At 63.6% G+C, this 11,402-nt stretch overlaps 2 protein-coding genes across 2 annotated transcripts; one reads left to right on the top strand and one right to left on the bottom strand.

The window, feature by feature from the left end:
* Nucleotides 1-309: 309 nt before the first annotated feature.
* MNEG_8877 (hypothetical protein) lies at nt 310-1,020 on the bottom strand (the record flags this gene model as incomplete). Its single annotated transcript, XM_014042652.1, has 1 exon — nt 310-1,020. One exon carries the CDS (start codon nt 1,018-1,020, stop codon nt 310-312), a length of 711 nt encoding a protein of 236 aa, XP_013898106.1.
* A 3,199-nt stretch (nt 1,021-4,219) lies between these two features.
* MNEG_8876 (hypothetical protein) lies at nt 4,220-9,932 on the top strand (the record flags this gene model as incomplete). Its single annotated transcript, XM_014042651.1, has 11 exons — nt 4,220-4,340; nt 4,737-5,347; nt 5,538-5,792; nt 5,980-6,105; nt 6,288-6,488; nt 6,845-7,038; nt 7,116-7,239; nt 7,435-8,370; nt 8,639-8,734; nt 9,172-9,337; nt 9,685-9,932. The coding sequence occupies 11 exons, from the start codon at nt 4,220-4,222 to the stop codon at nt 9,930-9,932; spliced, it is 3,078 nt and encodes a 1,025-aa protein (XP_013898105.1).
* Nucleotides 9,933-11,402: the final 1,470 nt, after the last annotated feature.

Here is an 11,402-nt window from a genome sequence, read left to right as displayed (position 1 = left end):
CTCCCCTGGGTTTGGGGACAGCTCCTCAACGTACCTGGGATGTTCAAAAGGGGTGTGCGGGTGTTCGCATGATGTGGAGGGGGGAGTGAGGACTGCAGTTAGAGGTTTGCGGTTTGCCATTGTGTGTGGCTGAAGCATGGCATGTGGGGCCGGCTGCTGCTTGCATTGTGCCCGGAAGGTCGAGTCAGGGGCCCGCAAAGGAGTGCTTGTCCAGGTGTGGTGAGGTCAGACCTCAAGGGGAGCTGGGTGGGATGGTGGGGAGGTATGCTCAGCAGCCGCGGGGCCCCATGCGCCTGACCCGGTGGCAGCTCACCAGGTATACCAGAGGATGGGGTCCGAATCATCGGGGTTCTCGACGGATTCGCTGCCGTCCAAGGATAGTTTCAGGGGCGAGCGCTTGAACTCGACGTATCCGAGGGTGTCCTCCCCTTTGACCTTGATCAAGGGGACCGGGTAGTCTGCCTCTCCGGCCGCCCGCACCGGCAGCCGGCCGGCCGCGCGCGGCCCGTTGCGCGTCCCGCCGCCGCTGCCTGCCGTGCGCCCGCGGCGCGCGCCCGGCGCGGCCGGCAGCGCGGGCAGGTCGGGAGCGGGGGCCGCGTCGGGCACTGACTGGAGGGGGGCGGGGCCGGCTTCGAGGTTGCTGCGCATGTTGCTCACAAGGGCACCAACGTCCACAACACCTGGGTCCCGCCGCACGTGGCGCTGCTGCGGCTGCTGCTGCTGGATGTACGCGGCGCGCTGCGACGGGTAGGCCGGCTGCTGCTGCTGCTGCTGCTGCTGCTGCCGCTGCTGCGAGGGCCACGAGGCCTGCTGGCGCCACGCGGGCTCCTGCTGCTGGGACGGCCACGCCTGCAGCTGCTGCTGCTGCCACCTGTCCGCACGCACGCCTTGGGTGGAGAACTCGCTGTTCTCCTCTGCTTCGCTCCCAGGCCCGCCGGCGGCGGTCGAGCCGCCGCTGCTGGTAGCGTTGCCGACTGTCAGGTCAGCAAAGGCCGAGGAATGGCCACCCCTGGAGTCCATTACCTCCAGTTCAATTTGATACAGGCCTGCTGACGTCACGGTGACATCAGCAGCAGCTCCGGACGCGCGCGCCAGGACTGTGTGCTCGTCCCGGACTGTCCAGAGGTACTGAATCAACGGTGCGTTGGCGTCTGCAGTTGTGGCTTGCGTGGACCTGCTGCCATCCAGCGCAATTGGGCTCCCTGGGGCCTGTTTTGTCAGCAAGCGTGTGGTGCGTGAGGCGGGAATTACGATCAAGCACCTCATCTATTGATTTGGAACGCGTGCTCTGGCATGACATCAGGCGTTGGGTGCAAGTGCCGGTTTTTTCGTGTCCCTGCAGCTGCTGCTCACAACAGTTGCTCGCTGCGCAGCCGCTCGCTGCAGACCACGGCTACAGCCCTGCCCTCCCCAATCATGCACGCTGAAGATGGACCCAAGGTGGTGGCCGCCATGGCTGAGCTTAGCAGCATCCGTATCCTCCGGCCTGCTTGCCCCTTTCTCAGCTGGCCCTATATAACTGCTTTGAGACTCACCCCAGAGTACGGCCCGCCAGCATCAGCCGTCGGCGCCTCAACGAGCCGCATGGATCCGGCCACCAGCAGCAGGAATGAGTCCATCTGGGGGTCACCCGCGTCCGTCACCACGGCCCTGACATCATAGCTGTTCCCGGGTGACACGGGGAAGCCTTGGGTGGGCAGCACCTGAATGCACCACGTTGTTGCCGCAGTCGGCAAAGATGGCGGTGGCGGGCGGCGGCGCGTGAGCACGGGACGCAACTTGCGAGTGCGCCAGGGCGGGATGAAGTGCAGCGGGCAAACGTTTTCTGTCCTGCAGGTGTCCAGCCATCCGCTGCTTGAGCCCAACGGAAAAATCAAGTTCACTGCAGTGCATCCAGTTGCCACCAACACAGTGCCATCCATTATCAGAAGCGACCTGGGTGCCGCATCTCCCAGCCGCTGTTGTTTTTCCAGCCCTCATATTTCATGTCAGGCGGCCACTTTGATCGCTTGGTGCCTGAACGCACGCCCACCCGTGCCCTCTTACCCGAGTCAACGCTCCCATCCCCGTCGCCAGTCGCAAGCCGTCCGCGCCCTCGCCATCGCGTACAACCAGCCCCTCTGCCGCAGAGCCGCCCAGCACCGCGCTCGCATTGACGGCGCCGCCGCCAGGGAGCAGCGCCACGTTGCGCTCCACGCCTGCGCCTGCGCCAGCCGGCCCCACAAACACGGCAGCAGCATCTGGCCTTGCGCCACCGCGCTTGCGGCCGCCCTCCTCTGATGCGAATGCGAAGCTGAAAACCAGCTGCAGACCTGCAGGCGCGCCTGGTGCGACGCTGACCGTGAACGCAAGGGAAGCTGCGTCGAAGCCGCCAAGTGTTACATCGCCGCCTTGAAGCGTGGTGGTGGAGGCTGCAGACTTGCCTGGCTTGAGGGAGGCAGCCAGCTCGGCGGCACCAGTAGACAAGACGACTGCGCGCTCAAAATGGCGCACCAGCGTGCTGGCACTGCTGCTGCTGGTGTTTGTAGTATTATCGTGACTGCTGCCACCTATGGTGGCGATGGTGCTGCCATTGAGCACTGCATGGCCGAATGAGACGCATGCGCCCTTGAACTGAGCATCCGTAACGGTCAGCCGTGAGTCGCCGCTGAGTGCCTCGGCAGCCGCGGCCACGAAAGCGGCGTCTGCGCTGCGCGCCGTCGCAGCGCAAGATGAAGCATAAGGCGCCTTTGGAAGTTGTTCAGTTGCGCCACTGCTGCTGCTGCTTGTGGTGGTGGTGGTGGTAGTGCTGTCGCTCTGTTGCGCCGTAGCGGGCTGCGCTGAAGCTGCTGCACCTGCCACTGTCGCTGCGGCTGCCCCCAGCAGCGCCAGGGCCAACACTGGCAGCCAACGAGGCTGCCGCCGCTGCATGTTGTATTCAAATACCGTGTCACTCACGACACCATTGCCTCTCTTGATCAAAACACGGCCCTGCGAACGATAAAAACCGCTGCTGTTGGGTTTAGCCGCGCCTCATGCGTTGTTGGCAGTTCAGTGTAATACCACGTTCATGTTGAGATTCTCAAGCTTGCGATTACCTGCTGCAGGCCCAGGGGTGCTGTGCTCGCTGTGGCACCGTCCAGAGCGGTGCCGCTCGTTCTAAGCGTGTTATACAACCAGAATGTATTTTTGTGAAAATTCGAGTGCTTGATGACCCAAAGCCAAGGTCTTCGATTGCAACTGAAGCAAATGACGGCACAGGCACCTCAAGCAGCTGCTGCGGCCTCACCCGGCCCAGCTGCGCAGCCTGAGAGGTTCGAGGGTGCTGTCGATCCACATTTCAGGAGTAGCAAAACATTATTTGTGGAATTGCATGCGACGTGCTTCATGTTCTTGCCACCGCCAACTTGACAGTGCCATGTGAGGATTCAAGTTTTGGGTATCCCTAGTCCTGACCATCCATTTTTGCTGTGGTCTTCATGGACCATCTCTTTGCAGGCTTGCACCTCCACATCCATGCAGCTATACGTTTGCTGAACAGCCACGTTGGCTGCTAGCTACATACATCAGGGGTGGCTTGACTACCGGTATCGGAGAGCGTGCCTCAGGTTTGCGTGACCAGCTGGGTGCAGACTTCTCGGCATGCCGGTAGTATGATACGGTAATCACACTCTTCATCTCCAGCGCTGTGCATGACATGTGCATGTGCCTGTCACTTGGCAACGGCACTTCACTCTTCATTCACCAGCAACATCGGTGGTCGTTTGCAGGTGCTGCCCAGAGCAGCCTCCTATTCAACCCCGCCTCATTTTATGAATGGATGCTTCATTCTTCAACTCACAGGCTTACCCTGCCAGATAGCTTAGTACCTTGCAACACAGCTGCTCATGCTCAAATGATCAAAGACGGTTATGTTGAGATCACATATCGCCACGGAACTCAAAATCAAGCGTAAACCAAAGCACACAACTTTGGTCGAGACACAAGGCGCTGCAGCCTCTTGCCGCGCGGTAGAGGAATTCGGGCTTAGCACGGCAGCTGAGAGTTAGTGGTCAGGTACATCAGCTGAATGTGATGCCCTCTTCATCATTGATTAAACCGTATTAGATCGTTCAAATAAACACCAGCACGTTTCAGTAGTGCAACGGGACGCGTTGGGGGGCAGCGGCTTCTACAATGTGCCGTATCTGAAGTAGAGTGGCGCCAGCAGCACTCAGAAGGCGTGATAAAGATCAACGGGATGCTGCTGCTGTTGCGCGGCGCGGCGGCGCTGCTGCTGCTGGTGGCGTGCAGCGCGTCGGACCCCCTGATTAATGGGGAGCAGTCGCCATCCAAGTACTGGGGGCCAGGCGACATAGATTGTGAGTGTGCATAGCAATCAGTGGAAACAGAGGCAGGCATGCAGACCTGCACAGCGCGCGGTGCAAGGGCGGACACAACGCTCAAAAAGCCCGCAGCACTGCGCTTGCGGTGCCGCAGCCAGCAGGGGTGCAAGCATTTGGTTGATCGCAAGCGTCTCAGCCCTCATAATGCAAAGAGAACCAGAAAAGTGTTGACAATTCACTTGCTATGGCAGGCATGGTGGCATCGCATGGCGGCAATGCAAAGAAAGCGTGCACATGAGCAACGCTGCTCGAGTGTCCCCTGCAGCACCTGCGGCCCCAGCAGCTGCCACGCATGCCTGCCCCCGCCCCCGCCCCCCCCACATGACAACAAACATGCAAGCGCCCATGCCATTGCCTCCACGTCCCCTGCAGACGCGGTGATGAACTTCGCAGACCCGCCGCCGGCCAACCCACCGCCGGTGCCCGACGTCGTGTTTGGGCCGGCCCAGCAGGGCTTGGACTACCGCAACTACCGCCCTGACCGCCCCGGTATCACTACCACCAAGGCGAAGCGCGAGCTAGCCCGCAAGAAGGCCGCCGCACGCGCGTCTGCGGCAGCCAGGAGGGCGGACGCGGGGATCCAGGGGCTGATCTCGCGCCGGCGGCGCGGGCTGCGCGCGACGCCGTTCCGCTCGGCGTCCGACGCGGCCGGCGGCAACGCCACGGTGGCGGGCGGCGGCGGGCGCACGGACGCAAGCGGCGGCCACGGCGGCGGCTATGGCTTTGGCGGCATCGGCCTGGCCCGCAAGATCACCGGACGCAACATCGGATTCGACGGCATCGGAGTTCCCGAGACTCGGCTGATCCCCGAGGATCTCAGCCTCGCAGTCGGCAACACCGCCGCGATCCACACGGCAAACAGCATGATCAGGTTTTACAGGGTCGACATTACCGGGAAAAAGGGCAAGCACGGCTTCATCAACAACCCGAAGGACACCAGCTCTTACCTGAAGCAAGTGTGGACTGCCGACTTTTTCTATCCGGTACGGCTTGGCAGCGCAGCATCAACAGCAGTCCGAGGGTTGATCGCTTGGCACAGCTGAGCAAGCGGCTTTTATAAGCGGTGCTAAAACAGGGCTGCCGCCAAGCTGGCAACAGAGCCAAGGTCATCAAGCAGCCGCCGCCCGCAACCCGAGCCTCTGACACACCCATTGGCACCTTGCTTGCCCGCAGGTCACCCGGCGCCTGGACGGCTCCAACGGCTGCACCCTCGGTGTGTACGCGGCCGCCGTGGCTTACGACAAATGGGTCGGCCGCTACATGATATCTGCCATCTGCAACGACGTGCTGCGGCCGCGGATCCTGCTGGCGGTCTCTACTGTCGACTCTGTCACCGACTACTGGACGCAGTATGCCGTCTCGGCCGACAACACCGACACGAGCTGGGACTGCGCCAACGGCAAGCGCGCGTTCCCCGATTACAGCCAGGTGGGCTGGCGCCGAGTACGGCGCTTGGTGACCTGCCTTTACCCTTCTGAGCGGCGGGCTTGACCGCTGGCTATCAAGCGCATGCGGAGCGTTATGGCTCGAGACAGGACGCAATGGAAGAGAGGTGACCACACACGAGATGGCCCCAGCGCACCTGAGAGCCCCATATTGGTTTGATGTTGGACAGGTTGGCTACAACCGCGATGGCATATATGTGACCTGGGTGGCAATCTGCAGCGAAGAGGTGGCCAGCAACGACCAAGTCCAGTCCAGCGCCATGATCTACGCGTTCCCCAAGTGGGCCGTGTACGGGGTGAGAAACTCAACAGAAACTTCAAGCTGGCCTTGCGGCAGGGTCAAGAAGATGCTCCTGTTCTGCGGTTCATGCGCAGGCGCCCGTCCCACCTTGAATCCCCAGATGGGTGAGCCTCCACGCCGTAAAGACACGCCTTGATCTCCCCTGACCCGTGGCAACCCTCGCATCTCGACCCACAGGGCAACAACCCGACCCTGATTATGAAGCAGTTTTACGTGCCGGTCTTCACGGGGCAAGATCTGTGCCTGGCGGTCCGCGACCAGGCGCCCTTCCGCCTGCCGACCGGCGGCGACTGCGGCAGCGCGTTTGTGCAGCTGCAGCCGGTGATGCCGCAGACCGCCATGGACGTCAGAGCGGGGGAGACCTTCTTTGTGCTGGACGTGAGTTTGTGGGGCTCGTGCATTCAAGTATGGGGGGCCTCATGTGCTGCTCTGCGGGTGATCGCTGGCTGCAACCTGTCCCCTCTCATTTGGTAACCCAGGCGGCCGGTGTCTTCAGCGCTTTTGGGCAGCGCACTCGCGCTTTGCTGGGGTGTACTATGAGCCACAACTTACGCTTCGCCACCGGGATGGTCGCAGTGCCTTCTGGTCTGCCCCCCAAAGAGGCTACTTTCTGTACCAAAAAAGGTTCTCCGGGAGCACCAATGCACCAAGCTGCCAAACACCCGCTGATTGTGCCACCAACCTCCCGCAAGGCGACGGCTCCCCCTCGCTCCGCCCCTTTCTCCCCTCTGCAGTTCCAATACGACCAGCTGTCCCGCCGCAACTTCCTGCTCGTCGCCCTGATTGCGACCGGCACCCTTTGGGACAATGACGGGTTTGGCACCCCTGAACCCTATATCCTTGGGCGCTACGTAGACAGGGGGGAGGAGGCATACGTGGGGGACGACGTCTTCCTTCTGCAGGCGAGCGCGGCGCTAGGGGGCGGGCGGTGGGCGGGTGGGTCGTGCAGCGGGTGCGTGGGTCGCCGGCGTGCGCGTGTGTGCGGGGGAGGAGATGAACCGGCAGACCCGCGCAAGCCATCTTGACGGCCTTTGTCTTTGCGGCCACACCGCAGAACGCGGCCACGTTCAGCGCAGTGCCTGATTTGGATGCCGGCGCGGTCAACCCTCGCGGCTACTGGAACGGAGGGGTGCGTATCGTACGCAAATTTAGGAGGAAGTCCAGGCGCTAGGCACAGGGGCTGCCAGGGCCGCATGGGCGCACGCCCAACCCGCCCTGATGAATTGACTCCAGCCAGTGCATGCTCAGCGCAGCATGCACATCAAGGGCTTCTGCGCCTGCATGCCTGCATGCCTGCCTGCCTGCCTGCCTGCCTGCCTGCCAGGCGGCCTGCTGCCCTGCTGACAAGGCCCCAACGACGCGCCTCGCAAACTTCCGCTTGCAGGCAGCCTATGCCAACGGCCGCATCTACATCGCCGACAGGACTGATGTGATCGACCCACCAGTCCCCCCAGGTTCCACAACCGACATCTACAACCCCCGGCCTGCAATCTACTGGGCATGGGTGCAGCCGACGTTCACGGCATATGGGGAGTGCGCCTGCTACTGGAACTTCAATTGGGGATATGGTTTCGGCTGGATCTGGGACAAGGGGTGCTATAACCCCATCACAGGGACGTACACAGCGGGCGGGGGCGGTTACTACACGAGGAGTGGCAGGAATCTGCAGGGGACGATCATGAGGGACCAGGCGACGGCGCCAACCGCGGCAGAGCGGGACCGAAGCACCGTGGTGACGTACAGCGACGCCGGCGGCGCCGGCGCCGGCGGCGCGGGCGGCAGCGGCGCGCAGCGGGGGTACGGCGGCGGCGTCAGCAGCGGAGGCGGCGGCGCCGCAAGTTCAGGCAGGCAGGTCTCCACGAGCTCAAGCAGCGGCGGCAGCTGGGCGGAGCAGGGCGCGGCGCCGCGCGCGCGGCGCACGCCCAACGTCGTCTACAGCGCGGCCGCCGGCGCCGTGGAGCACACCATCCGGACGCAGGCGCCGCCGGGGTCGCGCGTCATCGTGCCGCCAGCTGGCGAGACAGAAGCGGCGGCGCTCGACGCAGAGCAGCTGACGCCGGACCAGTGGGCGGCGGCCCAGGAGGCGGCAGCCAAGGGGACCGGGTCCTGGGACTCCAGCGGGCAGATCAGCGCGAGCGGAAAAGAGTCTCATAAATACAGGGATGTGTACATGGCGGCGGCTTACTATACCCCACAGGCCAGCACGTGGCGGGTCGACATCCGCTGCCGGTTTGACTTTTTGTGGAACGTCAAGAATAAGGTAAAGGGGTTTCCCATCAAACATATGCAAAACTTATTAGCATGTGTGTGTGTGTGTGGGCGCGCGCGCGGGGGCGCGTGCGTGCGTGCGTGCGTGTGCGCGCGCGCATGCACATGTGCGCATGCGCGCGTACGCACACGTGCGCCGCTTGTGCGCCCTGGTGTGTGCATGCCTGAGCCTGCTTGCATGCATTGCTGGCGCCAACAATCATGGCAGCACCCCTGGAGGCTCGATGCGACCGCCTCATAACGTGCCAACAACTCCCCAGGTGTCACTGCTGGCTACGGTCATCAAGAGCGGCGTCATCACTTATGGATCTGGGGCGGGGCAGCAGGAGGCACCCCTGGGCCTGGCCTACCCCCAGGTGCGAGTGCTGCCTGCTGCTGCAGCCCCTCTGCGCAGTGAGGGTTACTGTCTGTGTGCGATTTGACCGCAACAATCTGAGGCCCACTTTGCTGCTTGAAAACAGCAAAATGCCAGGGGGCTAAATGAGATCAGTCTATAGAGGGTTAGGCGCCGCTGGGCCGCTGGGTTGTGCTGCCTGGCGATGCAGGGATGTTGGGCTGTGCAGACGCGGCTTGTCTACTGGATCTGATCAAAACAACACGGAGCCACCCCTGGAGGATTAGCTGCGACCGCCCTCATTCTCTTGTCACTCCGCCACGGCCCACAACAACTCACGTGCCTCCCCCCCCACACACACACAAAGACACACATACGCACAAACACACACACACACGTGCACACACACACACTCGCACACACACACACACCGCACTGCCCCACCTCCTCCCCCACCAGGTCGCCGTCAGGGGCGGCACCATGCTCGTCACCTACACTTTCAGCTCGTTCGCAAACCTGCCTGCCCAAGCCAAGCGGATGCCGGCCCCAGTCGACGCCAAGCAGGCGGCCGGCCCGGCGCCGTTCATCCCCGGGACCCTGTACCCCGATTCGCCCGCGTATGCAGGTGGGGGCCTGGGATTGGTTGGGTGGTTTGTTTTGAGGGTTATTGGGTGTGTTGATGGGTAGGAAGGGGCCCGCGCAGGCAGTCAGGACGGGAGCGCATCACCGAGTGGGTAGCTGGTTGACTCCAATGATAGCGAGTGGTTGTGTGAGCTTACCGGGGTCCTGTACAGCTGAGACAGGGTTCCCGAAAGACTGCAGTGGTTCCCGGCCCCTGCTCAAGCAATGGCTCGCCCTCGCCTCGCCCCGGCCCCCGCCCAGCCCAAAGCCCACCCCAGCGCCCTGTCCGGCCGCCCGACCGTGCCCGCCTGATTCGTTTACACCGCCCCCCCTCCCCGCGTGCCGCCGCAGGCGTTGCGTACTCGGTGATCAACGCCGAGGACGCTGCTACCCAGGTTACCATCGCGTGGCAGAACGACCCCTCCTACGGCCCAATCATACAGAACGACCAGCGCTTCGGCGACAGCGCCGGCATCGACATACACCCGCTGAGCGGGCGCGTGTGGTCAGCCAATCTGTACGTTTGGGCGCCCGCGTGGACGGTGGACGGGTCGACGGTGATCAGCAACGCGGGCGCCAGGATCACAATCTTCAGCTGAGCGGGTTCGCGCGGTGATCTTTTTGAATGAAAGCTGAGGGGACGCGGTGATCACGGTCAGCAGCTGGGGGGCCAGCGCGCCGCGAGGGCCGCAGAGGCGTGCAGATCGCATGCGTGCTTGACCCCGGGATTTGGAGGGAGCTGTGCGGTTTAGAATGCGCCCCACCCGGCACGGGGCCTGCAAGAGGCTTGCATGAGGCTTCAGAGCAGGTTCGTGCTGGCATATGAGTTTGAGCTTGGGGTGTGGCGCGGCGGCGTAGGTTGGCCCCCGCTGCCACCTTCCCCTTTGCCGGCCTGCTCGGCCCTCTTGCCCGGGCCGCGGCGCACGTGGGTGCTGTTCCCGGGCGCCCCGAACGGTGGGCACCAGCCAGCCGGCTGGCTGGCCACCTGCCGGCGCTCCAAGTGCGCGGCAGCTGCGCGCAGCGGCAGGCGCGCTGCCATCCTCAGTCGTTGGCCTGTCAATGCTCGAATATGCAACTCATGGGGAACCACACTTGCGTGGGCCGACGCGGTTGTCTTCGAGTCACGATTGATGTTCTCTCTTGTCCCGCTGTGAACGCACCACCCAGCCGAAGTCAACCCCCTGCTTGACCACCGGCGCGCTGCCAAGCCGCCCAACCAGCGCGTCAGCCTCTTGGTCGCGGTGCACCACCACAGCCCCGGCGACGCGCCCACCGGCAAAGCAGCGGCTTTTTCCCAATCCGTCAAGCCGGTGCCCGCCCCAGGGCGTGGCGCCCTGGAGCCCTGCCACGGCTTTCAAACCCGCCCCGTGCGCCCCGCCTCCCCCGGATGCTTCCTTCGCCACCTGCGGGCGTTGGCGCGCGCTTTACGCTTTGGGTGCGCGCGCTCTTCTTATGCCCAGCCCCTGTCATGTGGGCGCTTCCTGAACAGAACCCTCGGGTCGGTTGTACACCCCAGCATGCCTAGTTAATTTACAAGCTGAGACAAGGGGTCAGTGGACGGGATAGGGGCGGAGCGGGTCTTCCGCGCGCCGCCCAGTGAGTGCAGCAGTGGCCCAGGGGGCGCCCCCGCCAGCGCAGCATCCTAGGGAAGAAGCCCCTCAAACGGGGAGCTGCGCTGCCCCGGCGCAGGCGGGGGCGCTGGGTGGGGGCCGGTCTTGGCCGTGGGCCCAAGTGTGTGTGCGGGGTCATGCTCAGGTGGAGCCCGGGCTATTTGTGCTGCGCGGACGCTACCGGGGCGACAGAGCGTTGGGCGGGGGCTGGCTCGCGATTAACAATGTACGCAGCAAGCACGGGCGCGTCGCCGCATTGCCCGGTGGGGGGAGGGAGCGGGCCCCGGTGCCTGGTATGGGGTGGCCTGGGCGATTGGGGACGCCGAGCCCATGTGGGGAGCAACGACACAATTGGATGTATGACGCAACACAGATGGTGATACCGATGCGGGGCGCACTCGGGCGGGCGGGCAAGGGGGGGTCCAGCTTAGAGCATTGCGCCGCGGCCACAGCCGCGCG

Source organism: Monoraphidium neglectum, assembly GCF_000611645.1.
Source record: "Monoraphidium neglectum strain SAG 48.87 unplaced genomic scaffold scaffold01743, whole genome shotgun sequence".
In the NCBI taxonomy this organism is placed as follows: domain Eukaryota; kingdom Viridiplantae; phylum Chlorophyta; class Chlorophyceae; order Sphaeropleales; family Selenastraceae; genus Monoraphidium; species Monoraphidium neglectum.
The sequence above is the reverse complement of the archived record's forward strand: the minus strand, read 5'-3'. Positions and strand labels throughout refer to the sequence as shown.